At 44.1% G+C, this 27975-nt stretch overlaps 2 protein-coding genes across 3 annotated transcripts in view; one reads left to right on the top strand and one right to left on the bottom strand.

Moving 5' to 3' along the window:
* The window catches only part of LOC121580695 (CPD photolyase), a 28311-nt gene extending 13230 nt beyond the window's left edge, over positions 1-15081 (bottom strand). The window contains exons 1-8 of one of the 2 annotated variants that reach the window (XM_041895684.2): positions 14911-15081; positions 14345-14721; positions 13905-14089; positions 9344-9526; positions 8729-8887; positions 8133-8331; positions 6781-6933; positions 123-244 (exon numbers count right to left, since the gene is read on the bottom strand). In XM_041895684.2, coding sequence (XP_041751618.2) covers positions 123-244; positions 6781-6933; positions 8133-8331; positions 8729-8887; positions 9344-9526; positions 13905-14089; positions 14345-14721; positions 14911-14921 — 1389 coding nt within the window. In that variant the 5' untranslated portion in view covers positions 14922-15081. The remainder of the gene's footprint in view (positions 1-122; positions 245-6780; positions 6934-8132; positions 8332-8728; positions 8888-9343; positions 9527-13904; positions 14090-14344; positions 14722-14910) is intronic. The other variant, XM_041895685.2, reaches the window with a different exon arrangement.
* A 246-nt stretch (positions 15082-15327) lies between these two features.
* On the top strand, positions 15328-27545 carry LOC121581439 (UAP56-interacting factor-like). Its single transcript, XM_041896936.2, is given in 10 exon segments — positions 15328-15506; positions 15999-16092; positions 16094-16125; positions 16463-16635; positions 16883-17025; positions 20995-21064; positions 21178-21230; positions 21418-21492; positions 23900-24038; positions 26780-27545. Coding segments are annotated over 10 exon segments (951 nt in total). The 5' UTR covers positions 15328-15433; the 3' UTR covers positions 26879-27545.
* The last annotated feature ends 430 nt before the right edge of the window (positions 27546-27975 follow it).

Genomic DNA, 27975 nt, shown 5'->3' with positions numbered 1-27975 from the left:
CATATTTTATTACATGATTTATGTTAAGAAATAAATACAAGTCTTCTTGTTGTTCTGAGAATTGCTGAATTGGCTGGTTTGCATGTTGATAGTCTATGGGAGGTCAGTTCTGTAAATGATACCTGGGCTGCGTTCCAGAGCTTGTCGTGGGTCTGGGCTTTCTCCAGCTGCTTGCGGGTATAGACGTACGGCCTGATGTCTTTGGCGTGATCCTTCAACGTTTTCTGGGCCCAGTCATTCGCACCTAGATCAAATACAAGGATAATTCATTTTAATTTAGCAAAACAGAACGGAATCATCCCTTCCCCATTAAAAATGTCACAATGGACTTTCTTAAAATTGTTGCTTGTCCAAGTGCCTGCACATAATCTACCATATAATACTAATAAAATCAAATGTTATTTGTTATTTGAAATGCTTACTTACGGGCCCTTCCCAACAATGTAGAGAGAAAGAAAATAGAGAAATAAAAGTAATAAAATAATAATAAATAAACAATGAGTAACGATAACGTGGCTTTATACACAGGGTACCGAATCTTTGTGGAGGGGTACAAGGTAATTGAGGTAGATATGTACATATAACTAGGAATAAATTGACTAGGCAACAGGATAGATAAACAATAGCAGCAGTGAATGTGATGAGTCAAATAAGTTAGTGCATAAAGGGTCAATGCAGACAGATAAATAGTTCACCAAATAGCTACCCGGACTAACTATTTAGAAGCCTTATGGCTTGGGGGTAGAAGCTGTTCAGGATCCTGTTGGTTCCAGACTTGGTGCATCGATACCACTTGCCATGCGGTAGCAGAGAGAACAGTCTATGACTAGGGTGGCTGGAGTCTTGACAATTTTTAGGGCCTTCCTCTGACACCGCCTGGTATAGAGGTCCTGGGTGGCAGGGAGCTCGGCCCTCTGTAGCGCCTTGCAGTCGGATGCCAAACAGTTGCCATACCAAGCGGTGATGCAGCCAGTCAAGATGCTCTCAATGGTGCAGCTGTAGGACTTTTGAGGATCTGAGGACCCATGCCAAATCTTTTCAGCCTCCTGAGGGGGAAGAGGCATTGTCGTGCTCACTTCACAACTGTGTTGGTGTGTGTGCACCATGATAAATCCTTAGTGATGTGGACACAGAGGAACTTGAAGCTCTCAACCCGCTCCACTACAGCCCCGTTGATGTGAATGTGGGCCTGCTCGGCGCTCCGTTTCCTGTAGTTCACGATCAGCTCCTTTGTCTTGCTGACGTTGAGGGAGAGGTTATTGTCCTAGCTCCACACTGCCAGCTCTCTGACCTCCTCCCTATAGGCTGTCTCATCATTGTCAGTGATCAGGCCTACCACCGTTGTGTCGTCAGCAAACGTAATGATGGTTTTGGAGTTGTGCGTGGCAAAGCAGTCGTGGGTGAACAGGGAGTACAGGAGGGGACTAAGCACTCACCCCTGAGGGGCCCCCGTGTTGAGGGTCAGCGTGGCGAATGTATTGTTGCCTACTCTCACCACCTGGGTGCAGCCCATCAAGAAGTCCAGGATCCAGTTGCAGAGGGAGGTGTTCAGTCCCAGGGTCCTTAGCTTAGTGATGAGCTTGGAAGGCACTATGATGTTGAATGCTAAGCTGTAGTCAATGAACAGCATTCTCACATAGGTGTTCCTCTTGTCCAGGTGGGAGACGGCAGTGTGGAGTGCAAGAGATTGTGTCATCTGTGGATCTGTTTGGGCGGTATGCGAATTAGAGTGGGTCCAGGGTGTCTGGGATGATGGTGTTGATGTGAGCCATGACCAGCCTTTCAAAACATTTCATGGTTACAGATGTGAGTGCTACAGGGCAATAGTCATTTAAACAGGTTACCTTGGTGTTCTTGGGCTCAGGGACTATGGCAGTCTGCATGAAACATGACAGACTGTGTCAAAATGAAGATACTTGCAAGCTGGTCAGTGCATGCTAATCCGTCGGCCTTGTGAATGTTAACCTGTTTAAAGCGTGATAACACAGTCGTCCAGAACAGCTGGTGCTCTCATGCATGGTTCAATGTTGCTTGCCTCAAAGCGAGTATAGAAGGTGTTTAACTCATCTGGTAGGCTTGCATCACTGGGAAGCTCGCAGCTGGGTTTCCCTTCGTAATTCATGATGGTTTGCAAGCCCTGCCACATCTGATGAGCTTCAGAGCCAGCGTAGTAGGATTCGATCTTAGCCTTGTATTGACACTTTGCTTGTTTGATGGCTCATTGGAGGTCTTAGCAGGATTTCTTATAAGTGTCTGGATTAGTGTCCCGCTCCTTGAAAGCGGAATATCTAGCCTTTAGCTCAGTGTGGATGTTAACTATAATCCATGGCTTCTGGTTGGGATATGTACAGTGCATTCGGAAAGTATTCAGACCCCTTGACTTTTTCCACATTTTGTTACGTTACAGTCTTATTCTAAAATTGATTTAAATTGTTTTTTTCCCCTCATCAGTCTACACACAATACCCCATAATGACAAGCAAAAACAGGTTTGTATACATTTTAGCAAAAATGAAATTGAAATATTACATTTACATAAGTATTCAGGCCCTTTACTCAGTACTTTGTTGAAGCACTTTTGGCAGCGATTACAGCCTCTAGTCTTCTTGGGTATGACGCTACAAGCTTGGCACACCTGTATTTGGGGAGTTTCTCCCATTATTCTCTGCAGATTGTCTCAAGCTCTGTCAGGTTGGATGGGGAGCGTTGCTGCACAGCTATTTTCAGGTCTCTCCAGAGATGTTCGATCGAGTTCTAGTCCGAGCTCTGGTTGGGCCACTCAAGGACATTCAGAGACTTGTCCCGAAGCCACTCCTGTGATGCCTTGGCTGTGTGCTTAGGGTCATTGTCCTGTTGGAAGGTGAACCTTCACCCCAGTCTGAGGTTCTGAGCGCTCTGGAGCAGGTTTTCATCAAGGATCTCTCTGTACTTCGCTCCATTTATCTTTCCCTCGATCCTGACTAGTCTCCCAGTCCCTCCCGCTGAAAAACATCCCCACAGCATGATGCTGCCACCACCATGCTTCACCGTATCGATGGTGCCAGGTTTCCTCCAGACGTGATGCTTGGCATTCAGGCCAAAGAGTTCAATCTTGGTTTCATCAGACCAGAGAATCTTTAGGTGCCTTTTGGCAAACTCCAAGTGGGCTGTCATGTGCCTTTTACTGAGGAGTGGCTTCCGTCTGGCCACTCTACCATAAAGGCCTGATTGGTGGAGTGCTGCAGAGATGATTGTCCTTCTGGAAGGTTCTCCCATCTCCACAGAGGAACTCTGGAGCTCTGTCAGAGTGACCATCGGGTTCTTGGTCACCTCCCTGACCAAGGCCCTTCTTCCCCGATTGCTCAGTTTGGGCGGGCGGCCAGCTCTATGAAGAGTCTTGGTGGTTCCAAACTTCTTCCATTTAAGAATGATGGAGGGAACTGTGTTCTTGGGGACCTTCAATAATGCAGAAATGTTTTGGTACCCTTCCCCAGATTTGTGCCTCGACACAATCCTGTCTCGGAGCTCTACGGACAATTCCTTTGACCTCATGGCTTGGCTTTTTGCTCTGATATGCACTGTCAACTGTGGGACCTTATATAGACAGGTGTGTGCCTTTCCAAATCATATCCAATCAATTGAATTTACCACAGGTAGACTCAAATCAAGTTGTAGAAACATCTTAAGGATGATCAATGGAAACAGGATGCACCTGAGCTCAATTTCAAATCTCATAGCAAAGGGTCTGAATACTTATGTAAATAAGGTATTTCTGTTGTGTTAATACATTTGCAAAAATGTCTAAAAACCTGTTTTCACTTTGTAATTATGGGGTATTGTGTGTAGATTGATGAAGATTTGTATTTATTTAATCCATTTTAGAATAAGGCTGTAACGTAACAAAATGTGGAAAAATGAAAGGGTCTGAACACTTTCCGAAGGCACATGCATACACACGATAACATTTGCACTATACACACACGTACACATGGATTTTGTGTTGTAGATATATATGGTAGGGGCCTGAGGGCACACACTTAATGTGTTTTGAAATCTGTTATGAATGTATTGTAATGTTTTTAAAATTGTATAACTGCCTTAATTTTGCTGGACCCCAGGAAGAGTAGCTAATGCCTTGGCAGCAGCTAATGGGAATCCATAATAAATAAATACAAATACATACGGTCACTGTGGGAACGACGTCGTCGATGCACTTGTTAATGAAGCCGGTGACTGATGTGGTATACCCCTCAATGCCATCGGATGAATCCCGGAACATATTCCAGTCTGTGCTAGCCAAAGTCCTGTAGCTTAGCATCCGCTTCATCGGACCACTTCCGTATTGAGCGAGTCACTGGTACTTCCTGTTTGAGTTTTTGCTTGTAAGCAGGAATCAGGAGGATAGAATTATGGTCAGATTTCCCAAACGGAGGGCGAGGGAGAGCTTTGTATGCCTTTCTGTGTACGGAGTAAAGGTGATCTAGAGTTGTCTCCTCTAGTTGCACAGGTGACATGCTGGTAGAAGTGAGGTAGAACGGATCTGTTTCCCTGCATTAAAATCACCGACCATTAGGAGCGCCGCCTCTGGATGAGCATTTTCTTGTTTGCTTATGGCCAACACACCTCGTTGAATGTGGTCTTAGTGCCAGCATCGATTTGTAGTGGTAAATAGACGGCTACGAATAATATATATGAAAACTCTCTTAGTAGATAGTGGTTTGATATTTGGTCTACAGCTTATCATGAGGTATTCTAGCTCGGGCACCAGCTGTTGTTAAAGAGAAACACACCTCTCCCTTGAGCTTTACTCGAGTCTTCCGTTCGATCCTGCAGATGCATACAGTGAGGTAAAAAAAGTATTTGATCCCCTGCTGATTTTGTACGTTTGCCCACTGACAAAATAAATGATCAGTCTATAAATTTTAAATGGTAGGTTTATTTGAACAGTGAGAGACAGAATAACAACAAAAAAATCCAGAAAAACGCATGTCAAAAATGTTATAAATTGATTTGCATTTTAATGAGGGAAATAAGTAATTCACCCCCTCTCAATCAGAAAGATTCTGGCTCCCAGGTGTCTTTTATACAGGTAACGAGCTGAGATTAGGAGCACACTCTTAAAGGGAGTGCTCCTAATCTCAGCTTGTTACCTGTATAAAAAGACACCTGTCCACAGAATCAATCAATCAGATTCCAAACTCTCCACCATGGCCAAGACCAAAGAGCTCTCCAAGGATGTCAGGGACAAGATTGTAGACCTACACAAGGCTGGAATGGGCTACAAGACCATCGCCAAGCAGCTTGGTGAGAAGGTGACAACAGTTGGTGCGATTATTCGCAAATGGAAGAAACACAAAAGGACTGTCAATCTCCCTCGGCCTGGGGCTCCATGCAAGATCTCACCTTGTGGAGTTGCAATGATCATGAGAACGGTGAGGAATCAGCCCAGAACTACACAGGAGGATCTTGTCAATGATCTCAAGGCAGCTGGGACCATAGTCACCAAGAAAACAATTGGTAACACACTACGCCGTGAAGGACTGAAATCCTGCATTGCCCGCAAGGTCCCCCTGCTCAAGAAAACATATATACAGGGCCGTCTGTAGTTTGCCTATGAACATCTGAATGATTCAGAGGAGAACTGGGTGAAAGTGTTGTGGTCAGATGAGACCAAAATCGAGCTCTTTGGCATCAACTCAACTCGCCGTGTTTGGAGGAGGAGGAATGCTGCCTATGACCCCAAGAACACCATCCCCACCGTCAAACATGGAGGTGGAAACATTATGCTTTGGGGGTGTTTTTCTGCTAAGGGGACAGGACAACTTCACCGCATCAAAGGGACGATGGACGGGGCCATGTACCGCCAAATCTTGGGTGAGATCTTCCCTCAGCCAGGGCATTGAAAATGGGTCGTGGATGGGTATTCCAGCATGACAATGACCCAAAACACACGGCCAAGGCAACAAAGAAGTGGCACAAGAAGTAGCACATTAAGGTCCTGGAGTGGCCTAGCCAGTCTCCAGACCTTAATCCCATAGAAAATCTGACCTCTGTGATTGCCAACAAGGGTTTTTCCACCAAGTACTAAGTCATGTTTTGCAGAGGGGTCAAATACTTATTTCCCTCATTAAAATGCAAATCAATTTATAACATTTTTGACATGCGTTTTTCTGGATTTGTTTGTTGTTATTCTGTCTCTCACTGTTCAAATAAACCTACCATTAAAATTATAGACTGATCATGTCTTTGTCAGTGGGCAAACGTACAAAATCAGTAGGGAATAAAATAATTTTTTCCCCTCACTGTAGAAAAACCAGCTAGATATATTAACCATGTCCTTGTTCGCCAATAGAACAAGGACAACAGAGGGTAAAGGGGGACTATTTATTGGTCAGGGAGCCCGCATGTAGGACTCTCTTACGCCGTCTCTTCCTTTTCCGAGTCTCTGGGATTAGGGCCTGGTCCAGGGTGAGCAGTATGTCCTGTTCCGCCCATTCCTTGAAGTAGAAATCTTCATCCAAATCAAGGTTAGTGATCGCTGTTCTGATGTCCAGAACCTCTCTTCGGTCATAGGAAACGATTACGGAAACATTATGTACAAAAACGTATGCTCAGCACTTAAAACACAAAACAGCAGAACTGGTCATGAGCCTGTAAAATTGCAGCTATCTATTGCAGCGCCATTCTAATCAGGTATTTGTTTAGGGCTCTGGTCAAAAGTAGTGCACTACATAGGGAATAGGGTGCCATTTGGGATGCAGATAATGTCTAAACTCAAGAGAACTCAGTCCTCCTCACTCACCCTTCACGCTGTCATAGTTGGGGTTGTAGAAACAGAAGTTATCAGTCAACTCTCTGCGCACCACCAGTTCTTCTGTGAAGGAGGAAACTGACTCGGCGGCACTCTTCCCACTGCGCTTGACCTGCAGCACCACGCGCTGGGCAGACAAGTGACCTGGAGAGATGTAGGGAGAAATGGAGAGAGGTAGGGATGGAGAGAGAGAGAGAGAGGTAGGGATGGAGAGAGAGAGAGAGAGAGAGAGGTAGGGATGGAGAGAGAGAGAGGTAGGGATGGAGAGAGAGAGAGAGGTAGGATGGAGAGAGAGAGAGAGAGAGCGGTAGGATGGAGAGAGAGAGAGAGAGGGGTAGGGATGGAGAGAGAGAGAGAGAGAGAGAGGTAGGGATGGAGAGAGAGAGGTAGGGATGGAGAGAGAGAGGTAGGGATGGAGAGAGAGAGGTAGGGATGGAGAGAGAGAGCAGGGAGGGAGAGAGAGAGGGCAGGGAGGGAGAGAGAGGTAGGGATGGAGAGAGGGCAGGGAGGGAGAGAGAGGGCAGGGAGGGAGGGAGAGAGACGTAGGGAGGGAGAGAGACGTAGGGAGGGGAGAGAGACGTAGGGAGGGAGAGAGACGTAGGGAGGGAGAGAGAGGGAGAGAGAGAGAGAGGGAGGGAGGGAGAGAGAGGGAGAGGGAGGGAGGGAGAGAGAGAGAGAGGGTAGGGAGGGAGAGAGAGAGGGTAGGGAGGGAGAGAGAGAGGGTAGGGAGGAGAGAGAGAGGGTAGGGAGGAGAGAGAGAGGGTAGGGAGGAGAGAGAGGGTAGGGAGGAGAGAGAGGGTAGGGAGGAGAGAGAGAGAGGGTAGGGAGAGAGAGAGAGGTAGGGATAGAGAGAGAGGGTAGGGAGGAGAGAGAGAGTGTAGAGAGAGAGAGGGTAGGGAGAGAGAGAGGTAGGGATAGAGAGAGAGAGAGAGAGGTAGGGATAGAGAGAGAGATAGAGAGAGAGAGAGGTAGGGATGGAGAGAGAGAGGTAGGGATGGAGAGAGAGAGAGGTAGGGATGGAGAGAGAGAGGTAGGGATATAGAGAGAGAGGTAGGGATGGAGAGAGAGGTAGGGATGGAGAGAGAGAGAGGTAGGGAGGGAGAGAGGGTAGGGAGGGAGAGAGAGAGGGTAGGGTGTGTGTAAGGTCATAGGGTGTGTGTTTGTAGGCTGGCATTAGGTGAACACTAGGTTTTGAGTTGGCATGTTGAATTTCATAAAACACTTAGAAAGGGGAGAGCTGACTGAGATGTGTATTGCAGGGTCATAGGGTGTGTGTTTACAGGCTGAAATAACACTAGAGTTTGTGTTGACAGAAATTCCAATAAGTTGCTTCCTCAACTGACCGAAGCGGATCCACGGCGAGAGCTGACTAACAGCAGAAGAATTGGGGTTGTTCCTCTGAGTGGCAAAGTTCTTGAGGCGCAGGTCGATGAAAGACTCCAACATGGCTATGCCTGCTGCAGTGCCAGATTTGGCCCAATCCACCTCCTCTACCGTCCTGTCCACCTCCAGAGAGGACAATACCTCTGCCCAGTCTACTGGCTGGGAGAAGAGAGCTTGATTTTATTCAATGAAAAGGTTGTGGAAAGATAAATATCCATGAGTGGTTGTGGGTAGGCCTACACCAAGACAGGAGGAAAGATGATGGGAAAGAAATGAGGAAGAACTTATGTCCCCTCTAAAAACAACATCAAACTTACTTCCACTTTGGCGTTTCAGGTCTGGAGGGACTTGATAGGTGTAAGCAATACAGCAGAAGCTCCATTGGAAGGCTTTGCAAAGTCATCACCCTATTGCTTACACCTGTCCTGTGCATTCTGGGGGCTATGGGTTGTTTTCTGATCAGGCAAGATATTACCCAACCCAGAGAGAGTTTAGTGGATTGTCTCTATACAAATACAATACCATTAATACCCACCTTCTATAAACAACCTCTTACCTTGGCGGTTCGGACAGCAGGGTGCGGATGTTTGTCCACTAAAGGCATCTCTGTGAGGAACTCGGGCAGAAGCTTGGTGATCTTGGTACGGATCGTCCTGGCAGCATACTCCAGCTTGTCTGATGCCACCCAGCAGGGCACCACGTTATGGGCATCCACCTGCGTTAGTGATGGGAAGACGTGATAGGTGACGGACTTGAAATCCTTTGTAACAAAGCCTGAGAAATTGAAGAAAGCTAAACAGGAATTCAATAGGTGTTCAGTGTTGGTATGGCAGAGTGAGTTCCATCCCTGTCTACCCAATCCGGGACACGAACCTTCTGACACAAATCTTTTGCACAATGATATTCAAGAAGCACCGTCTCTCAATGACACTGACCCAGAAAAAGAAATGCATTTCTGGGTCTAGGTGCGACTTTCACCCAACTTTTACCGCATAATGATTCAATCAAGCCACAACAAACTGTCTGCGCATTTTCGTGATAAATTGGACAAAAATCATTGCAAATTGCCATGCAAAATGTCAGAATTGCAGCAGCAAAATAAAGCATTTTTGCTCGCAACTATCACAAAAACAAAACCGCTGCGAAATCCTGAAGGGACTGATCTGCATACTTGTATGAAGGGGATATCCGATGGAAGACCATTTTTGACCTCCTCCACCCACTGCAGCGGCGTCCTTAGAGGGGAGAAGTCGGTCACCACTGCCCCCAAAATCCAGTCCCGCACAAAACCCGGCAGCAGTTCTCCAGCGGAGCCCTGGAGCAGGTGGAACTGAATATCCAGCGCACTGCAGTCCTGTGAAAATGGGGACAGATAAGCGCGTGGGACAAGCAGGAAGCAGGTATAGAGGAGAATCTCAATTGGATTTCCTCGATTCCTCTCGCCCCCTTGCGTCCACTCGATGAGGAGGAGAGGAAACGTGGAAACAAATGCGCTTGTAAGAAATGAGACTGTCCTCCTCTATCGCTCCATCAGGCAAATTACGTTTACAGAGGTGGAATCTCAAAATTCATGTGTAAAAGTGGTAAAAAAATGACTGTTAACAGTTCTGCTAGACATTTTATAGATAAAAGGATAGGGTAAACCTCCCTATTAAGCCCACCAAATCCACTTTTCAGACATTTTTTATACATACTGCCCCAATTTAAGTGAGAACATTTTAGTTAAAATGAAAGTATAATCTCTCATTTGAAGTGTCAATATTTCATTTATACCAATTTCTAATGTTTTTATTGTTTAATTTGTCAGAATATGTTGAAAGTCTGGCATGGGCTTAATGGGTACCTAATGTAACCTTTAAGCCCATGGGTGTTGCAAATAAGCCCACTTCAGATTTGTTGATAAATAAATATATATTTTTTGAAAATCTTAACAATACAAACTTCTTCTATTCAAATCTGTAATCTCTTAGCTCTCAATAGCTATTTTCCTTTTGTCTCCACTCCTATCCTATGGCCTGTAAATGGCTTTTGAAATAGGCGTGACCAGCCTTTTTGCTGTGTTGTCAACGCAGAAAAAGATAAAACTTACAACAGGTCTTCTTTGGAATGTAGCTAAAAACCTATTTATGAAAGAAATCAAAACTATAGTGGAAATTACTCTTCAATACTTCATCTTTCAATATGTGTTGTCATTTAGTCTGCATCTCTATCCGATGGTGTGCTGTTGGCATTTGAAATTGGCCAAAATGTCAGATGTTTTTATGAAGATTTCTGAAGACCGACTGACTAAAAGAAAAACAGTTTGCAGGTTCAATACTAATGTTCTAAGGATAGTAAATGAGTCAATTTCAGGATTTACATTTAAACAATAACTTTAACTGATTTTCAAATGTTCAATCACATTTAGGCTAGTAGTTTGAAAACATTGTAAAAACACATTTTAAAACCATTCAGTACATTGTGGAGTAACATTACAACATACAGTTCATTGTGAGGAGACATCAGTCATAACATCTGGAAGCTCATGTATCATTAGCCTATAACTTAAGCAAAATAAACAAGAAACATTTCTGCAATTTCTACTTTCTCCTAGGCTAAACGTAGGCCTATGCTCTTTGATGTGATTTTATCGTTATTTTAGTGTAACATAACAGGTTATAGGGTGGTCTAAGCTTTATTTTGTTTGTTTGTTTCAATCTTTTGCCCACGTGGTGGTTGTCTTTGCTTGCCAGTCTTACGCTAACAAGTCTTTGAAGGCTTTCATCTTGTTTTTGTACAGATTTTCAATGACCTCATGATTGCGCAAATAGAATGGTCCAGGTCCCTCCAGCTCTGCTTTGCAGAGGATGAACTTGAACTCTACATCCTCAATCTTGTCCCTGGATGGGAGGAAGAATGGGTTGTTTGGCCCTCTGTCTAGGAACTTCATCACATACCGTTCACCCTCAGGTACTGACTCGTTAAGTGATGGTACGATGTAATATGCCGCTGGTTTGGTGAACATGACAGCATAGTACACGTCTCTCTCCACTGGGAAGGTTGTGGTACAGGTTTCTGTATTCTCATTTTCCTCTTTGCTCACTGCCTCGTTGCCTCCGATGCGTTTGCCTTCTCCAGAGGAGCCTTCTTGCTCTTGCCATCCTTAGGTTGTTTATTTTTTGCTGCCTTCTTTTTTCCACTTTCCCCTAGCCGCAACAAGGCTTGTTCAGATGTTAGAGACGCTCCATATTTTAGAGTGTTGATTCTGTCTTTTGGCAGGATTGCTCTTCTTGGTTGACATGATGCGTTGCAGGAAGACATCTTTGATGCCAATGCCTGATGAGGGTGAAGGGCTTGAAGTTGCAGAGGATGCAGACGTTGATGGCTGGGGTTGTGACATTTCATCATTTGCAAGCATTGCAATCCTCAATATTGGTGATGTTGAGAATGTTGGACCCAGCAAGAGTTTCTACACTGAGGATAATCTGGGACATGGATTCTTCGCCCACAGATGTTGCGCATGAGCGTGGTTGTGCAGGTGGAGATATAGAGGTGGCACGGGGTCCCACTGGAAAGTTTAGTGCTGTTTTCCTGGCTGGGCGAGGTTGTGCAGGTGGAGACAGAGCGATCACATGGGGTCCCAGAGGAGTATCTTTGCTTGTCATAGCTTCTGCCAGAGAAGAAACAAAAATTATTGTTAACGTTAGGATAGAATATAGGCCTATCCAGAATGAATTGACCTATGCAATATGACTGATATTTAAATATGGATATGAATAATCTGAATTATGGAGCTGATTTATCAGGTGAGGTCAAAATTAGGGAGGAAAATGGTTAAAAGGTCAAAAGGAAGAAAATCCCCATTGAAACACAGTCAAGTGGGCTTAATGGGAGCAGGTGGGCTTAAAGGGAACATCAGTGAATTTATGGTTAAAAAACAGAATATTTTATTCTACGCACATGACATTAAAAAAACAACTATATGAAATAACCCTATATATGGTGCACTAACATAACATGAAAAGTATACATTTATAATGCAGAGAAGTAATTAGCTACACTCATTTACATCCACCCCAGACAGTGTGATATTTTTGCTAGCGTCCCCTTTAAGCCCACCAGGTAAAAATGTTAATAAAAAAATTAATAAAGATAGACATACACATTTATTGTCTATTTAACAGTATAATAATATAAACTGCATACAAAAATGTTAACTATACCTGCTTATCATGCTTTATGTCATTGCAATGAACCATACTATGCAGCTACTGTACTGATGCAGCATGTGGTCTGTTTCCTAGCATGCTAAAACTCATATTTTGATTTAAAAAGAAACAATATTTATAATTCAAGTAATATTCTAACATATGTCTTATTCAAAACACTAATCACTTAAATGAGTACTTACCAAAAACAGGAGTAGAAATATGCAAAAAAAATTGTCTTCTGAGGGTACCAAAATCACCAACGTTTTTTTGCAACTTCTTCTAGGATCAGCAGGCACATGTCACACATATGCTTTGATAACTCAATATTGACAAATCTTACTGGCTTACAATAATAAGTGACATTTATGTAGCAAGCAGCTTAATTGGAAGAAACGTCACACAGCAAAAAATGCTGATGTATTTTTATTTATTTTTTTACTCAGAAGTTGCAAGTGGGCTTCTATGGTACGTGGGCTTAATAGGGACGTTTACCCTAAGTAGTGTATCGTTTTTAAATGCCTGCATGCTTTTCTCATCCGAGAAAATACAGCTGTTTCGAAGGGGGTGTGGCGCATTTCAAAACTCTTCCGAGGTAGGATACACCTGAGCATCCTACACTGGAGGCGGCAACGAGGAGAGGAGAAAACTCCTCCCTTCACCTATTAACGAACTGACACTCTCCTACATATGGCAACCACGTATAGGTTTCCGGGTCACAGAAGAGAGGAGGATGGAGTTGAGGAGAGGACAGAATTTTTGGCCAATTGAGAATCTCCCTCGTCGACTGATTGGGCCATAAACAAGTGTAAGAACTGTGGAGGATGCCAAGCCGACGACCCAGATGTCATATCCTCACATATATTTGTTTACAATCATAACATGAGTAACCTGCTTAATTGCTAACTTAAAAAGGTCTGAAGTCCACTTGCATCAGATCACACAGGACACAGAATTCTCAGAGGCCTCATGAACTCGTGAGACAGAGTGTAACGATCGTAGGGGGGGATGTAGGAGGAGGCCAGGGCCACCCGGGCCGGATACCAAGACAAAAACCGCACACTAGAAAAGACAAGCACCCGACCTTGACTTTGGTTCAATTTATTTTTTATTTCCTGTGAATCAACAAACAGATTCGCATACAAATTCTTCAGGTTTGTGTTCGTTGATTCACTGAAAATGTAAAATGAATAGAATTTAAGTCAAGGTCGGTCGCCTGTCTTTTCTAGTGTGGTTTTTACACTTGTTTTAGGATACTAGTTGTTTTGGCACTGATTGGCCCAATCAGTTCTTGCACTGGTTGGGCCATCTCCATCTCATAGTCTCTCTAAGTTCTGGTTGGGTAAACAGTTTGAGCCCGTCCCTAGATGCAGATTGTCGTTTTTCATCATGAACCTTGTTCTGGAGGAAGCTCTGCAGTGGTCACTAGCTGGCACAGCCAAAGTCCATAAAATCTGATTTTAAACCTAACCACACTGCTAACCCTAATGCCTCACACACAAGTCATTTTCACCCCATACAAAGATGTGGGGGGGGTCTCTCTACCTTAGCAACTTCCTCCAGTCCCCTCAGCATGAAGCCAAAATGGCGGATGGTGGCCAACTCAGAGTCTTGTGGTATCACCAAACAGACACAGATGTGCAGGGGCAGCTTCTCTTCGAGGGCAAGCTGCTGGGCATGGATCAACGCCCAGTTATCTACAGTAAGAGTCAATGAGAGAAGCAAACAATCTACTGGTGTTACTGGTGAATATGACTGCAAATACTGAAAATAATCCCCAAAAACCTTTCACACTACAATGCCAATCCAAACTATACTGGCTTGAATAGTTTATTTTCCCATTGTCCAAGCAACTATGGTGGATGGATAACCAGGCCAGAACAGCACAGTTAGCCTTTGCACACTGCTGAGCCTATAGCTACATTCAATGCACTTTCAATCGGCCATCGTGTTATTGGTAGTATATATACTGGAGATTTTGTCACCTTGGACCCTGTGATCCCGGTTCATCCAGTAGACTACTCCCTCTGAACCTTGCTTTATCTTCTGGGTTTTGGACAGAAAACGGAGGCGCTTCTTGTTGAATTTCAAGTCCTGTTTCTCCTTCCGTTGCTCAGCCACCACACCCTGCAGCCATCCCTTTTCTCTCTCCCTCTCACCCTCTTTTACAGCCTGCAGCTTCTGCTGTTTGGCGTTGTCCATTTTGGCAAAGGTCGCCTTGCGTTTTTTTGCTGGCATTGTGGTTCGATTATTAATAGTGCTTAGGCCTACTAATTTGGTCAAGGAGGAGTAGTAGCAGTGTCTTTGGCTCTCGAGTGTCACAAACTTCCAAATGTGCTTGGATGCTGGAATGAGCAACAAACTGGATAGAGGGAGGCATTGGAGGTCAATTACTAAATACATATCACTCAGTTCAACAATCGTCCTTTTTCATCTTCAATACATTTCTGATAATACAAGCAACATAAAACAGGATGTTATCATGCAGACCAAGGCACAATTTGAAGTCAGCGATGAAATAATTCAATGACAATCGCAAGAAATGACTTACCTGCGATGCATACAGGTTATTGTGAACGTTTATCTCACAGTTAAAATCCTGTTAAACTGAGGGTTCTTGATATGTATCCATTCAAACAACAGCAGAAACGTACACACATACAAGCGTGTTGTTTTCTTTTTGTTTCGTAAGAGCAGACTACGCATGCCATTAGTGTCTCTAGTGCGCGTGCGTAAAGGCGTCCCTAGTTACCACAGCCACAAAGTCATAAACCCCGTCCATTTATACAATTTATCTTCTTAAAATCTGATTTTAAACCTAACCTTAACCCCACTGCTAACAGTATGCCTAACCCTAAATAAAAATAAAAAAGTACATGTTTTTTTCCATGAATTTTTACGAAATCGCCTATTTTGACTTTGTGGCTTTTGTAACTAGTGACAACAGTTTTGACAGGGGGGTATTTTTTGACGTAGCTAGATATCTAGCCTGGCTTGCTAAAGTTTGGAGTTGAGGCGCAGTTTGTAATTTTATTCAGAAAATTATCCTGTGTGTAGTTACAGATTTCCACAGTATGAGCAACGTTCGGTTTTCGGCTACACGGGGGAGCACTTCAGGCGGACCTGATAAGGTCGACATGTCTTTAGGTAAAGCTGCTCGCGACACTGTTTTGATGTGGTTGGGTCACCAGAAGCTCGAGCTTGGTTGTTGTAGCTAGCTTGCCATTTTGCTAAATGTTCGCACGTAAGGGATCATAATATACATCGCTATATAGCTAACTACATGTATTTATTTTAGATACATTACACTGTCTATTTGAAACTCAAAAAGACCTTACTACTTAACTACTACTCTTGGCAACTTTGTATGTTAACCGCGTTCATTCAATGCGACCAAGCAAGCTAGCCACTACTAGTCAGCTAACGAACAACAAGCATAACTTGTTGTTATGCAGGTCTATTGTATTGGCCCATCCAAACGTCAGCGAGAATGATGAATGTAGTTAGTTAATGTACAAATTCAGCCAAGACTTCCAAGAGCCAGACAAGCTTGCATTCATAAGCATGGCATACATACATTGACTGAAAAATAGCTCACTGACAAGTCAACTTATTGTTTTGTTCATCTGACTATCCTAGATGATATCATTCGTTTGAACAAGAAAGAGCAACAAGCAAAGAGGCCGGGCATGGGGAACAGCAGGCCACTACAGAAGGGGAAGGGCTTTGTCCAAGGGAGCTAGGGCCAGGGGACAGACCCAAAGAGGTGTGTACAGTAGCTTTGTTTGTGGTGCTCATCACTGCAGCTGGTTCTCTATTGTTGAATAGCTTCATCTAATCATATAATAATAATAATAATAATAATATGCCATTTAGCAGACGCTTTTATCCAAAGCGACTTACAGTCATGCGTGCATAAATTTTTGTGTATGGGTGGTCCCGGGGATCGAACCCACTACCTTGGCGTTACAAGCGCCGTGCTCTACCAGCTGAGCTACAGAGGACCACATGCCTGGGATATTTGAAATGGCAGACATTCTTAGCTCCACTTAAAATGCCAATTAACTATTCTCCACATGAATAAGAAGCTGTGTCATTTCCAGGAGGTGGTGTACCAAGAGGGGGGATAATGAAAGCGGGTGTTGGAAGAGCCCGGAAGATTACCCCTCTGGATGGTCGACGCTGGGGTCAAGGGGTCATCACTGGACTGGCAGCCCGGAAGACTGCAGCGCTACAGAAAGGCATCAGTCCGCTGAACCGACTTGCTATCAACCAGGTACTAAGGGCTCATACATCTGGGACATTTTCATTAGGGCACGCTGTAGCAAAACGTGCATCAGAAAACCAAAATGAGCATCCCTGAGTTTAGATAATACCTCACTGTTTCACTCAGTTTCTAACTGTTTTCCTCTGTTTCATGCCTAGTTAACATGACCCTTGTTGGGATCAAAGAGGAGAGAGTTAGTTTTCAAAGAAGACCTTGCTCCTCTGTTCACTATCTCTATTTACATTTTCTCTCTCAGAAGTTACGCCCCTTCAACAACCAATCACTGCCTTTTATCCAACCAGCACAATACAGACAGACGCAAGGCCAGAAGAGGGCTTACAGACAGACAGACGTACAGAGAGGCGCCAACTCGACTAGACCCTTTCAGCTGCGGAGACTGTGAGGAAATAACATTTGGAGCATTTACTCCTGGATGACTACCAGGAACCTACCAGGTACAACCCTAAATCCGTAAACATGGGTACCCTCATAGATATCATCCTGACTAACTTACCCTCTAAATACACCTCCGCTGTCTTCAACCAGGATCTCAGCGATCACTGCCTTATTGCCTGCGTCCGTAACGGGTCCGCGGTCAAACGACCACCCCTCATCACTGTCAAACGCTCCCTAAAACACTTTAGCGAGCAGGCCTTCCTAATTGACCTGGCCCAGGTATCCTGGATGGATATAGATCTCATTCCGTCAGTAGAGGATGCCTGGTTGTTCTTTACAAGTAATTTCAAATTAACTTAAATAAACATGCCCCATTCAAAAAATACAGAACTAAGAACAGATATAGCCCCTGGTTCTCCTCAGACTTGACTGCCCTTGACCAGCACAAAAACATCCTGTGGCGTACTGCATTAGCATCAAATAGCCCCCGCGATATGCAACTTTTCAGGGAAGTTAGGAACCAATATACACAAGCAGTCAGGAAAGCAAAGGCTAACTTTTTCAAACAGAAATTTGCATCCTGTAGCACTAACTCCAAAAAGTTTTGGGACACTGTAAAGTCCATGGAGAATAAGAGCACTTCCTCCCAGCTGCCCACTGCACTGAGGCTAGGAAACACTATCACCACCGATAAATCTACAATAATCGAGAATTTCAACAAGCATTTTGCTACAACTTGCCCATGCTCCCCCCCGCTTCTCCTTCACACAAATTCAGACAGCTGATGTTCTGAAAGAGCTGCAAAATCTGGACCCCTACAAATCAGCTGGGCTAGACAATCTGGACCCTTTCTTTCTAAAACTAGCCGCCGAAATTGTCGCAACCCCTATTACTAGCCTGTTCAACCTCTCTTTCGTAACGTCTTGAGATTCCCAGAGATTGGAAAGCTGCCGCGGTCATCCCCCTCTTCAAAGGGGGTGACACTCTAGATCCAAACTGTTACAGACCTATATCCATCCTGCTCTGCCTTTCGAAAGTATTTGAAAGCCAAGTTAACAAACAGATCACCGACCATTTCGAATCCCACCGTACCTTCTCCGCTATGCAATCCGGTTTCCGAGCTGGTCATGGGTGCACTTCAGCCACGCTCAAGGTCCTAAACGATATTATAACCGCGATCGATAATAGACAGTACTGTGCGGCCGTCTTCATCGACCTGGCCAAGGCTTTCGACTCTGTCAACCACCGCAATCTTATTGGCAGACTAAATAGCCTTGGTTTCTCAAATGACTGCCTCGCCTGGTTCACCAACTACTTCTCAGATAGAGTTCAATGTGTCAAATCGGAGAGCCTGTTGTCTGGACCTATGGCAGTCTCTATGGGGGTGCCACAGGGTTCAATTCTTGGGCCGACTCTTTTCTCCGTGTATATCAATGATGTCGCTCTTGCTGCTGGTGACTCTCAGATCCACCTCTACGTAGACGACACCATTTTGTATACATCTGGCCCTTCATTGGACACTGTGTTAACAAACCTCCAAACGAGCTTCAATGCCATACAACACTCCTTCAGTAGCCTCCAACTGCTCTTAAACACTAGTAAAACTAAATGCATGCTCTTCAATCGAACGCTGCTGGCACCCGCCCACCCGACTAGAATCACTACTCTCGACGGGTCTGACCTAGAGTATGTGGACAACTACAAATACCTAGGTGTCTGGTTAGACTGTAAACTCTCCTTCCAGACTCACATTAAGAATCTCCAATCCAAAGTTAAATCTAGAATCGGCTTCCTATTTCGCAACAAAGCCTCCTTCACTCATGCTGCCAAACATGCCCTCGTAAAACTGACTATCCTACTGATCTTTGACTTCGGTGATGTCATTTACAAAATAGCCTCCAACACTCTACTCAGCAAATTGGATGTAGTCTATCACAGTGCCATCCGTTTTGTCTCCAAAGCCCCATACACTACCCACCACTGTGACCTGTACGCTCTTGTTGGCTGGTCCTCACTACATGTTCGTCGTCAAACCCACTGGCTCCAGGCCATCTATAAATCACTGCTAGGCAAATCCCTGCCTTATCTTAGCTCATTGGTCACCATAGCAGCACCCACCCGTAGTCTGCGCTCCAGCAGGTATATCTCACTGGTCATCCCCAAAGCCAACACCTCCTTTGGCCGCCATTCCTTCCAGTTCTCTGCTGCCAATGACTGGAACGAATTGCAAAAATCTCTGAAGCTGGAGACTATTAGCTCCCTCACTAACTTTAAGCATCAGTTGTCAGAGCACCTTACCAATCACTGCACCTGTACACAGCCCATCTGAAATTAGCCCACCCAACTACCTCATCCCTATATTGTTATTTATTTTGCTCTTTTGTACCCCAGTATCTCTATTTGCACATAATCTCTTGCACATCTAGCATTCCAGTGTTAATTCTAATTGTAATTATTTTGCACTATAGCCTATTTATTGCCTTACCTACATAACTTGCTACATTTGCACACACTGTATATATAATTTCAAATGCCAGGAGTGGCTTCGTAAGAAGCATTTCAAGGTCCTGGAGTGGCCTAGCCAGTCTCCAGATGTCAACCCCATAGAAAATCTTTGGAGGGAGTTGAAAGTCTGTGTTGCCCAGCGACAGCCCCAAAACATCACTGCTCTAGAGGAGATCTGCATGGAGGAATGGGCCAAAATACCAGCAACAGTGTGTGAAAACCTTGTGAAGACTTACAGAAAACGTTTGACCTGTGTCATTGCCAACAAAGGGTATATAACAAAGTATTGAGAAACTTTTGTTATTGACCAAATACTTATTTTACACCATAATTTGCAAATAAATTCATTAAAAATCCTACAATGTGATTTTCTGGATTTTCTTTTCTCAATTTGTCTGTCATAGTTGACGTGTACCTATGATGAATTACAGGCCTCTCTCATCTTTTTAAGTGGGAGAACTTGCACAATTGGTGGCTGACTAAATACTTTTTTCCCCACTGTATTTTCTGTTGTATTTTTTTGACGTTATGTTTTTTTACCCCATATGTAACTCTGTGTTGTTGTTTTTATCGCACTGCTTTGCTTTATCTTGGCCAGGTCGCAGTTGTAAATGAGAACTTGTTCTCAACTGGCTTACCTGGTTAAATAAAGGTGAAATAAATACAAAAGATGACTCACCTCCATGGAATATCACCACGTCACACTGTCAGCTGGTCCCAATTCGCTATCTACCCCTTCTTCCCTTTGGCCCTAACCCTTGAATGTTTGCAGATATGTATGGTTTAAAGGGCCAATCAGCACTCAATTTGTTTGGATAGCAGTGAGGATTGTGATTTTTCTCAAGTACATCTGATATATATTTGAAACAGTTGAAACAATAACAAAGTGTCCTCCCTGCCACTGTTATTGGTAAACGGATGAGGGATTGGGCTGAAATGTAACCACTCTAAAATTAATACAGCTATGGATGCAAGGACTGACCATCTATGATATCAGAAGTATAGTTTTAACCATGTGTTGAGGCTATACAGTGTTTGTTTAGATTTACTTTGTTTACAAAGATTGGAGTAAAACAAGCTTATATTTTGGGCTCTGATGTGGTACGCCAGTTGAACTAAGCTCATGAGGCATTTATAAGTTATATTCTTCAAGAATCAATGGGTAAATATAATTCATTTACAAGTCCAAAAAGGGATGTAGCAACTGCAGATTTCCTCTTTAAGTAATGTGGTGGAAGCGCCATACACTGCTTATACCTATCTAGGCCTGTAATATCTGCAAATATCGAAGGGTTAACATCAAAGCAAAGGGGTAGGGAAGAAATTGGGACTGGCTCTGTCTAACACTGAGAATCACTGCAGAATTGTTCCAAGTGCTCTCCAATGACATTGCACAAACGAAGGACATCATGGAACATTTCGATCTCCATTCCTAGACCAACCGTCCATCTTGTCTTCTCCTTGTAGGCCCTTGCACCCTGTCCAAACCCAGAGAGAAGCCTGCCAGTCCACATTTCTCTTCCGCAGGGGCCTCAAGGTACGCTCTATTGGCCCGTAGGTGTCTCTGACCGTATGCAGCCTTTTCTGGGAGGGGGGCAGTGCATGGAAAGTCCTGTCTTTGTCTCACCTGTACATTCTTCCATACCGCAGGTTCAGAAGCTGCCTTTAACCTCTACACCTCCTGCCCCAGTTAGAACTCGCCAGTGAGTATTTTACCTGTGTGTGGGTGTGGAAGGTTGTGAACACATTCTGACTGTGGCCTCTTGACAGACCACATTCCACTGTATAATATAGAGCACCCTCATCATTCTTGAAGACTATACACATCGAACCTTTGCTCGTCATTATCCACAAGTTGTCTAACCATATGTGTGTCTGTCTGTCCACCAGGTGGCGCACGTCAACAAACAGCAGTGGGATCCTGACCGTTTCCATCGACAACCCCACTACCATGACACCGCCTGAGTGAGTCACATTATGAAGCCACACATACCACTATATGAACAGAGGCTGATTGAATACATAGGGCCAGTAGTTACCATACCATAGAACCTGATCATAACTAAGGACCAGAGTTGTTCCTGGTCAGTTCAAGTGGTATGAGGGTGGCAGGTAGTTAAGAGCGTTGGACCATTAACTGAAAGGTAGCTGGTTCAAATCCCCGAGCTGACTAGGTGAAAAATCTGTATGTGCCATTGAGCAAAGCACTTAACCTTAATTGCTCCTGAAAGTCGCTCTGGGTAAGAGCGTCAGCTAAATGACGACAACATTTAAATACTCCTGGCCCTATATATACACAGTTGTGACCAAATATATTGGCACCCTTGGACTTTTCTTACATAATTCCTTGTTTCTTCTAAAATAAGTTGAAAAAATACAATTGGTCTCCACACCTTGTTATTGGATTTTCGACATTGCGGAACCAATTTTATTTTTGTAAACTTAAGTTTACCATTTTAAGTTAGAAAATAAAGACATTGCATGGACACAATTATTGGCACCCCGTGAGCTAGTACTTGGTTGCACAGCCTTTGGCCAAGATACACTATATATACACAAAAGTATGTGAACACCCCTTCAAATGAGTGAATTCGGCTATTTCAGCCACACCCGTTACTGATAGGTGTATAAAATCAAGCACACCGCCATGCAATCTCCATAGACAAACATTGGCCTTACTGAAGAGCTCAGTGACTTTCAGCGTGGCACTGTCATAGTATCGTCAGTTCGTCAAATTTCTGCCCTGCTAGAACTGCCCCGGTCAACTGTAAGTGTTGTTATTGTGAAGTGGAAACATCTAGGAGCAACAGCGGCTCAGCCGCGAAGTGGTAGGCCACACAAGCTCACAGAACGATACCTCCGAGTGTTGAAGCGTGTAGCGCAAAAACATTGTCTGTCCTCGGTTGCAACACTCACTACCAAGTTCCAAACTTCCTCTGGAAGCAACGTCAGCACAAGAAGTGTTTGTCGGGAGCTTCATGAAATGGGTTTCCATGGCCGAGCAGCCGCACACAAGCCTAAGATCACCACGCGCAATGCCAAGCAACGGCTGGAGTGGTGTAAAGCTTGCCGCCATTGGATTCTGGAGCAGTGGAAACTCGTTCTCTGGAGTGATGAATCACGCTTTACCATCTGGCAGTCCAACGGACAAATCTGGGTTTGGCGGATGCCAGGAGAACGCTACCTGCCCCAATGCATAGTACCAACTGTAAAGTTTGGTGGAGGAGGAATAATGGTCTGGGACTGTTTTTCACGGTTTGAGCTAGGCCCCTTAGTTCCAGTGGCTGAATGGAAGCAAGTCCCCGCAGCAATGTTCCAACATCTAGTGGAACATTTTTGGACAGTGGATTGAACATTGCACTCCAAAACACCATGATAATCAGCTGTTTTCATGATGTCTTGAACACATTGAAGGCCCCCAGTACCAGAGGCAGCAAAGCAACCCCACAGTATTATCAAACTTCTCCCATGTTTTGATTGTAGGCAGGGTGTTCTTTTCTTTAAATTCTTAATTTTGTCGTCAGTCAACACAGTGCTGATCTGCATTGCCAAAGCACTATAATTTTGTTTCATTGGTCTACAGAACATTTCCCCCAAGATTTAGGCTTGTTAGGTGGGTCTTTGAGAAGTTCAATCAGGCTTTCTTGTCTCTTTCAGTAGTGAGGTCTTCCTATGTTTACCAACAACCAAATTAAGCAGGGTTGCTTTGCTGCCTCTGGTACTGGGAGGCCTTGAATGTGTGCAAGACATCATGAAAACAGCAGATTATCATGGTGTTTTGTAGTGCAATGTTCAACCCACTGTCCAAAAACTGCATCTGTTGAAGGTTGTGGAACTTCCAGCAGGAAAACAATCCCAAACAAACGTCAAAAGCACCCTGGAATGGTTCAAGAAGAAAAGCTGGACTGTTCTGGAGGGGCCAGTGAAGAGTTCTGATCTGAATCACATCCATAACCTATGGCAAGAGCTGACAACTGCAGTTGGTGGAGGGTACCCCTCAAACATTATTAGAGCAGTTTGCTGCTGAAAAGTTAGCCAAATTGCCAGTAGGAAGGTGCAGCAAGCTCATTAATGGCTACAAGAAGCGTTTGTCTGCAGTTCTTGTCCAAAGGCTGTGCTACCAAGTACTAGCTCCGGGGTGCCAATAATTGTGTCCATTTGTCTTTTATTTTCTAAACTTATATTTACAAAAATACAATTGGTTCTGCAATTTAGAAAATCAAATAACAAGGTTCGGGGAACAAACATTATTTTCCAATGTCAACATATTTTAGAATATATAGGGAATTATTTAAGAAAAGTGCATGAGTGCCAATATATCTTCAGCAACTGTACATAACCACTCGCCATATTTTCTTCTCTGTTCCCCCAGGCCACCCTGTGCTTGGCCCCTGCAACCCCCGGCCCCCACCAGCTCTGCCCCAGTCAAGATGGAGGTAGAAGAGGAGAAGAAATCGGAACCGCCTAAAGGAGTCCCCTTGCAGTTTGACATCAACAGCGTGGGGAAACCGGTGAGAATAAGATACAAACTGATATTTTGACACATTTTTGGCAAAAGAGCTGATCTGATTAGGTAAAAGATCAGAATTAGGCTGCCTGTGTAAACGTACCCCAAGTTGTTTCTGATCTTGTCCTCATGAGCCTCAGTGTACAAAAACATTAGCGACACCTGCTCTTTCTATGACAGACTGACCAGGTGACAGCGATGATCCCTTATTGATGTCACCTGTTAAATCCACTTCAATCAGTATAGATGAAGGGGAGGAGACAGGTTAGAGAAGGAATTTTAAGCCTTGAGACATAGATTGTGTATGTGTGCCATTCAGAGGGTGAATGGGCAAGACAAAAGATTTAAGTGCATTTTGAATGGGGTATGGTAGTAGGTGCCAGGCGCACTGGTTTGTGTCAAGAACTGCAACGCTGCTGGGTTTTTAATGCTCAACAGTTTCCCATGTGTATCAAGAATGGTCCACCACCCAAAGGAAATCCAGCCAACTTGACACAACTGTGGGAAGCATTGGAGTCAATATGGGCCAGCATCCCTGTGGAACGCTTTCGACATCTTGTGGAGTCCATGCCCCAACAAATTGAGGCCGTTCTGAGGACAAAAGTGGGTGCAACTCAATATTAGGAAGGTGTTCCTAATGTTTTGGACACTCCGTGTAAATGTTAGGAATGGTTGTTTGAAGTACCGTATTTTCTGCACTATAAGGCGCACTTAAAAGCCTTTAATTTTCTCAAAAAACGACAGTGCGCCTTATAATCCGGAGCGCCTTATATATGGATCAATTGGTTAATTGGTTGATCCATACTGGTTGTACACGGCGCTCAAGGTGCTCTGTCAAAATGTTTCAGTATGAAAAACCAATAAAAACAATTTAATAATAATGAAATGTTTCAGTACGACTTTGATATTCCCGTGAACCGCACTGTGGAGAAAACGGGGACCAGTACGGTGTCTGTACGCACCACAGGGAATGAGAAGTCATCCTTCACTGTAGTTCTCGCCTGCCAGGCTAATGGCCAGAAACTTCCACCCATGGTTATTTTCAAGAGGAAGACCTTGCCAAAAGAAAACTTACCAGCCGGCGTCGTCATCAAAGCTAGCCCGAAGGGATGGATGGAAGAGGAAAAGATGAGTGAGTGGCTGAGAGAAATGTACGTCAAGAGACCGGGTGGCTTTTTCCACACAGCTCCGTCCCTATTGATCTACGACTCCATGCGCGCCCATATCACCGATGCTGTCAAAAAACAAGTGAAGCAAACTAATTCGGCGCTTGCCGTCATTCCGGGTGGATTAACTAAAGAACTCCAGCCACTAGATATTGGTGTCAACAGGGCGTTCAAAACTAGACTGCGAGCTGCGTGGGAGCAGTGGATGACAGAAGGCGAACACACGTTCACCAAGACGGGGAGACAGCGCCGGGCGACTTACGCCACTATCTGCCAATGGATCGTGGATGCCTGGGCTGATATATCAGTCTCAACTGTGGTCCAAGCTTTCACGAAGGCAGGAATAATCTCTGAACTGCCAGGCAACAGCAGCGACACTGACTCGGATAATGACGAGAGGGAGCCGGCAGGTTGGATGCCGTAGTCGCCCAACTGTTCAATTCGGACACTGAAGAAGAAGAATTTGAGGGATTCGTGGACGGGAATGAACTGAAAAGTGAGCTTTACGTTTGATTTAGTGGTATCAGACTGTTTCTTTTACTACGTGTTTACTGAATCAGGGAAAAGTTCCCCTCCACATTTGGGAGAAGAGTGAGCAAGGCTGGGAGATATTGTTAATATGCACATTAACATTTGAACAATGTTACCATGGGAGTGAACGGAGTTGTCAGAACGCTTAATAAAGTTTGACTTTATTTTGTTGACATTCCCTTTAGCACAGCTCCATCTAGTGGATGCATAACGCAACCCCAGTCAAACGTTTGACTGCAGTATCTTCTATTCTATGCGCCTTATAATCCGGTGCGCCCTATATATGAAAACAGTTCTAAAATAGGCCATTCATTGAAGGTGCGCCTTAGAATCCGGTGCGCCTTATAGTGCGGAAAATACGGTAAATAGTCTAACTCCCCCTAGTGGTTCAAAATCTAAGTTTCCCCCCTGTGAATTGGTGAATAGTGTCATGTTCATTAGGGCACGCTGTAGCAAAAAGGTTTCAAAAACGTCCAGAATTAACATAAACGTAGTGAACAAATTCAGATCGTGCCTCCCTGCTTCGGTCAGTTTGCTTCCATTTCGTTTCTAGCACAATTGGCCCAGCGTCGTCCAGGGTAGGGGAGGGAATGGCCGGCAGGGATGTAGCTCAGTTGGTAGAGCATGGCGTTTGCAACGCCAGGCTTGTGGGTTTGATTCCCATGGGGGGCCAGTATGAAAAATTTAAATATAATGTATGCACTCACTTAACTGTAAGTCGCTCTGGATAAGAGCATCTGCTAAATGACTAAAATGTAAAATGTAGTGAACTGGACCCAGTTATACTGTATGTACACCATTATATGTAAATATATATTTATATTCTGGTCTCTGACATTGTTCGTTTTGATATTTCTTAATTTTTCTGAATGGTGTATTTTTTATTATTATTATTGCTAGGTATTACTGCCCTGTTGAAGCTAGACACACGCATTTCGCTGCACCTGCGATAACATCTGTGCACGCGACCAATGCATCTTTATTTTGTGTGAAGTGAATTGGATGTTTTTCTGACAAGCGTTCTCTCTCCCAACTGTTGTCACAGCAGACTGCGATGACTTTGAATGAGCGATTCCGCATCCTGAAAGACGAGCACGTCACCACTGCGCAGACCAGCAAAGGCAGCCGATTCGTCACTGTGGGTTAAGACAATGATATGAAGGCTAGAAGAGAAGGGGGAATCCCCAAAACCCTTTGTGTCCCAGACAGACACGCACACTGACCCCCACCTATCTGATGAGATTGAACCGTTTAAAAGGCTCATGAGCTGATCGGAAGCTGATCCTCCTGAGTGACGTTCCCTATGGAGCAGACTTGGGGAGAAAGAGAAACACAAAGTATATGACAACTATACGGGTGCAATTATCATGGAAGATAGACAATGTTTGTTTTTGTACCACTATAGGACCCTATATCAATATCGTTAACATTGTACTCAGCTGTCAGTGTTCAGGAGCTTCAACATTTTGTCAAGACGATAAGGAAAATACTTTCTCTCAAAGGAGTGTGGGTCTGCGGTAGTTGTACTGAAGACCATTTTGGAAGAATGTTTTTCAATAGGGAGGTTGCTTTGTGCCAGTAATGAAGGGTTTTGTTTAGTGTACGTTTTTTTAAAATGCTGTTTTTGTTTTAGAATGTTTCAAAGAAATGTGGCACATTGTTTCCCGCTCGATGTTGAAACATGTAGCGTTCAAGTATTTTTGCCCAACACAACCCTTAACCACAGTTCACGACACCTAGACACCAGAGGAGGCTGGTGGGGGGAGCTATAGGAGGACAGGGTCATTGTAATGGCTGGAATGGAATAAATGGAACCTATCGAACATATGGAAACCACATTAATGCCATTCCATCCATTACAATGAGCCCCGTCCTCCTATAGCTCGTCCCACCAGCCTCCTATAGCTCCTCCTACTTCGGGATCGCAGTGGCATGAAAAGTGTTTCCCGTTTGACAACAGCTGAGTGGATGCCCTGTACCAAAATTAAGGAATAGTGGGAATCATTGCGCATTGATGACGCATTCTCAGTAGGATGCCTAGTATGCTGATATGTTGCTTTCTGCATTCATTTTTACTAAACCGTAGGCATACGTTCTTAATAGTATGTTGTACGATTAGTTGTTGAATAAATCCCTAATTAACGTACAAGGCTTTAAAAAAGTATTTGTGCGTAATCACGGTAGGCCTGCAGAGTATACCCAGTGTTAAATATATACAATATATTCATTAGGAAAACAATTATA

Source organism: Coregonus clupeaformis, chromosome 14 (genome assembly GCF_020615455.1).
Source record: "Coregonus clupeaformis isolate EN_2021a chromosome 14, ASM2061545v1, whole genome shotgun sequence".
Lineage (NCBI taxonomy): Eukaryota > Metazoa > Chordata > Actinopteri > Salmoniformes > Salmonidae > Coregonus > Coregonus clupeaformis.
This window is presented reverse-complemented; position numbering and strand designations above follow the sequence as displayed.